This window comes from Sipha flava, unplaced genomic scaffold (assembly GCF_003268045.1).
Source record: "Sipha flava isolate LNK unplaced genomic scaffold, YSA_version1 65_pilon_pilon, whole genome shotgun sequence".
In the NCBI taxonomy this organism is placed as follows: domain Eukaryota; kingdom Metazoa; phylum Arthropoda; class Insecta; order Hemiptera; family Aphididae; genus Sipha; species Sipha flava.
In genome coordinates this window covers 1,322,957-1,327,432 of record NW_020273605.1, presented here as the reverse complement: position 1 = coordinate 1,327,432, position 4,476 = coordinate 1,322,957, and the positions used below count along the sequence as shown (strand labels likewise).

General features: G+C 25.8%; 1 protein-coding gene across 1 annotated transcript; it reads left to right on the top strand.

Moving 5' to 3' along the window:
• Positions 1-417: 417 nt before the first annotated feature.
• LOC112691654 (mucin-5AC-like) lies at positions 418-1,654 on the top strand. Its single transcript, XM_025565999.1, has 2 exons — positions 418-528; positions 624-1,654. The coding sequence occupies exons 1-2, from the start codon at positions 478-480 to the stop codon at positions 1,389-1,391; spliced, it is 819 nt and encodes a 272-aa protein (XP_025421784.1). The 5' UTR covers positions 418-477; the 3' UTR covers positions 1,392-1,654.
• Positions 1,655-4,476: the final 2,822 nt, after the last annotated feature.

The window sequence follows — 4,476 nt, the reverse complement described above, 5'->3', positions numbered from 1 at the left end:
AAGGAGTATATAAGTAACACATTAAAAAAATATAATATAATCACATTGTATTATATTCGCAATTATCAAGATTTTAGTTTTTATTTAATTTTTATTTAAACTCTCATATTTTAATTTCATGTGATCTATATATATATTTTGTTAAAAAAAAAAAAAAAAAAAATGCTTATTCGTTTTAAGATTATAAATGATAAATCTTTGGTTTAATCTGAGTTTTGATGAATTATAATTACATTATGAATGTGTGTTTTACATTTTAATATTTCTTATTGTTATATTTGATACCTTGATAAAATATTATCATTTATCTTAAATATAAATATAATATAATCTGTTTAATATTTTATAATAAAATGGTGTAATAACGTGTTACGATAAAAAATATTATCGATATTTAATGGTATATAAGACCTTACAAAAATACTATAGTGACAGTTTTTAAAGCACGGAATCACTTTACGCTTCACATTTTTCACCATGGCTGATTTGAAAATTTTAGTAGTGTTCTTTGTAGCGTTATTTCTGAAGGTATAACATCTTAACAATTAATTAATATAAATATTACTATTATTTAATAATATTGCATCTTGAGTACCTATATGTATTATTGATATATTTCTTAGAATGGCGCCCTATCGTGTTCATTACATAGTCACACGTCCACTTCGACTTCCTCTTCCGTTTCTGATTCAACTACGCACACGTCGGTTTCATGTGGATCAACATCTGGACAGTGCAGTTCTAATGGGTTAAATCAAATTGCAAGTACTTCGCTTGATTCAACTTCATTTCCACAATATAATTCTGTTCCAGTTACGTCTATATCTGACCCAGGTCTACCCGCAACACCTCTTTCAAGTAGCTCTTTTAACTACGACGAACTTTCAAATAATTATTTACCAAATTACTTGTCATTCCCTCCAATACCCATTGCTACACCAATATCTCTTCCATTTCCTTCAACGAATTCGTTTGATAGTTCTCAGCCTTTTCCATCTATTGACAGTCCAGCACATCTGAAACCATTAGTTTTACTTTTTATGCCTAATTCAGGATCTTCCAAGCAATGGTCCACAGACCGTTTAATTCCTTATCCACTATCTAATCTACAACAAATTACTATTCCAACCACAATTAATGTACCAGGCATAAAACCTACATTCGTACCGGAAGAAGTATTGAGCCCCGTACCAGAAACAACGACCACGTTTGCACCAGTATCAAATAATATTCCTATATCAGCTCCTGTTATTACAATTACCAATTCAACTGACATATCTACGTCTAGTTCCAATATAGTACCAACTTCCGGTTCTTTATTACAATCCGTCACTGAACCAGCCCTAAATCCCGAATCAGATTCAATAAATACACCAGTGCCTCTTGTATAAACTCCATAATATGTATGTCCGTCCAGTGTTTTGATAATATCTAGTAGGTAAATATAAATTTGAACTATATCTCTTAATAAATTTGCTAAAAATTTATTAAGTACCTGTAATTACACTATAAAAAAATATATATGTATAGTATAGATAACATAACTAAATGGTGTTGTGCATATTATTTATTTCCTAAGTATTTTATATAAAATGACAATGTAAAATCATAAATTTGATTAAATTTTCTTAAATCTTAAGTTCGTGATAAAAATCTAGCTATAATAATGTCATATTTGTTATACATTGATATTGCTCTAATAATATTTATTTGTGTATTTATATTGAAAAAAAATAAATATTATTGATTTAAAATACATGTTCTTGTTTTTAATATTTTCTTATTTTTACAGCTATTAAATAATTAAATATTACTATTAAAATATTGAAATAAGAGGATATTATCTGGGTTTTGTAGAAGCAGTTTTAATGAAATATTATGAAAAGTAAAAACTTAAAAAATCCTTTTGACACTAATGATTTCATTCGGATTGTAATTTTATAGTATATATAATTTATAATTTTTATAATATTAATAATTAATTTTACTACATCCTCTATAACTACTCTAGTTATGTATAGATATAATATCATCCAAAAAACATACAAAAATCTATTTCTAACTATCTTATAATTATTTTCAATTTTTTTTATCAAAAAGACAATAAATATAATATGTTGTATTTAATATTATATTTCTTACAGCTATATTTATAACTGCAACATGAATGTATAGCAGTTCTATTCAACATGAAAATAAAAAAATTAAGAAATTCTCTTAGGTCTATAATGGAATTTATAATTAAAAACAATGAATTTTGACCAAGTTTGTATTCTAAAAATTATTATGTTTGGTTAAATTATCTAATTATCAAAAATATTACTTTATCGTTTTATAAACATTTATTTCAGTAATTGAATATCTAATAATCTAACTTGGTAACTATGCAAAATATTATATAACCATGTTATGAATTTTTAGTACCTATCTAATTAGATTATATATACCTAGTTGTGGCTACTGGCTATACTCAACAATAAAATAAAACTTTTTCTAGCTAATTTAAACTAAAATCATTAATTATTTATCATTTTGTAGAGTGCCATAATTAAACTACTCAAGGTCTGTGTGCGTATTTCACTCGGATTGGTAAAAAAAAATAATGAAAAATTAGACTTTGTATTATAATATTAATTGTGTCTGAATATGACAAATAGAAAGATAAAATATAAACTGTGATCAAATTTTATTGGAAAAATCCTAGAGAATAACGAAAAAAACTATAATTTAGTAATCGCGTTCTATAACTCTTAGGAAATAGCCAAAGGCAAATAGTCTTACTATTCTTCCACATATCCATAAATGAAAATATTAGAAGAGAGGTCTCGGAGAAAACTGGCAGTCTAAGTTATTTTATGAGCTCAATCAAATTAATGCACATATTTGGATTATTGGTAGTTATAATATGAACTTAGTTTTTTTTATGATTTTTGAGATTAGGTATCACTCATTGAGTATACAATTATTTTTGTTTAAAATATTTTAGGTAGTATCATATTATTATAAGTTTTTATTTTGTAAAAAAATTAACGTTGTTTACCGACATTTGATACACGTGTCGAAATAGAACGTCATGACGTGTCAGTTAAAAAAACCAACAACATTAAAGATGAACCTATTGTAAATCGGTATACTCTTTATCGATAACAGTATCAAAACATAATTTTTTACACTTTTATTATATCAATAATTTTACAATGTATAAATAATGTGATTTACGAAGTAAAAAAGGTATGTTTTGTACAAATTACCGTTTACTTCATTTAAACAAAAACTAATATTCTGTATTTTAAAACAAATGTAATTTATTTTAATTTCTAAAAGTTCTACTTTGACAACCCGTTGGTTGGTAGTCGAACATTTAAACCTTCCATTCGATGTACTTATAAATCGGAAAGCCCATACATTACGATTTTAAACGACAACTGGTAAACCCATCGTGTTTAAATTCAAGACTCGACAGAAATAAAAACAGTCGTGTTTCATCGTCGGATTTTGTCCACACACTTCAGTTTTGACCGATGGTTTTTATCGTAACGATAAAAACCGTCGTGTTTCATCGCAGAGTGTGGGGCCCTTCACAGAATATAACTTTATGTTCACTGTTTAACTTAATATAAGACTTATATAAATGTTTGAAACAAGCCCACCTTTCAATATTATTGCACAATATCTTTTGAAAATAAAATTTAATCTATTGTATTTTCATTTTGTGATTCCATGATTAAGTATACTAGAATTATTACACAAAAGTCAATGTTCCAATACACACTATAATATAAGACACAGAAAAACATGAATGATTTTTAAAATTACCACGATAATATTTTATCAAACATCGCACGTCTAATATTTATTAAATATTTATTAAACTTAAGTTTAAGAAATCAAAAGTAACGCTTGCAGAATATATCATAATAACCTAATCTCCGTACCGCAGTATATAATTCGTACCACCAATTCGCCACACCATTAAGATAATTAAGATTAAAAAATAATATGATTGTTATGATTGACTAGTCAGTGGGATCTATGATATAATTCATTATCTCACTGAACAATCAAATTTCATATTTTAATGTATAAATATAAAATATATATATCATATGAAAATAATGTTTGTGACTAGTTTGGATAAGTAATTAACTACCAATTTATTAGCTATTATAATTTAACTTAAAAATTCAAAAAGGCAAAACTCCAATATCGGAAAAGATTTTGAATAAGTAATAAAATGAATAAGAATATTTAACTCTAAGTATTTTATTATATAATTATACCCAGGCTTGCAATTTGGACAGACCTCGGTAAGAGTCGGCATGTAATTCGGATGTTCTAAAGTCCAATTATTTTTCTGGAGTGCAATTCGGATGCACTGTTAAATATTTGTTTAGTAATAATCATATAGATACATTTAAAATATTTTTATAAAACAAAAAAAAATTTATACATTTAGGGATTTTTAATTTTTTTTCT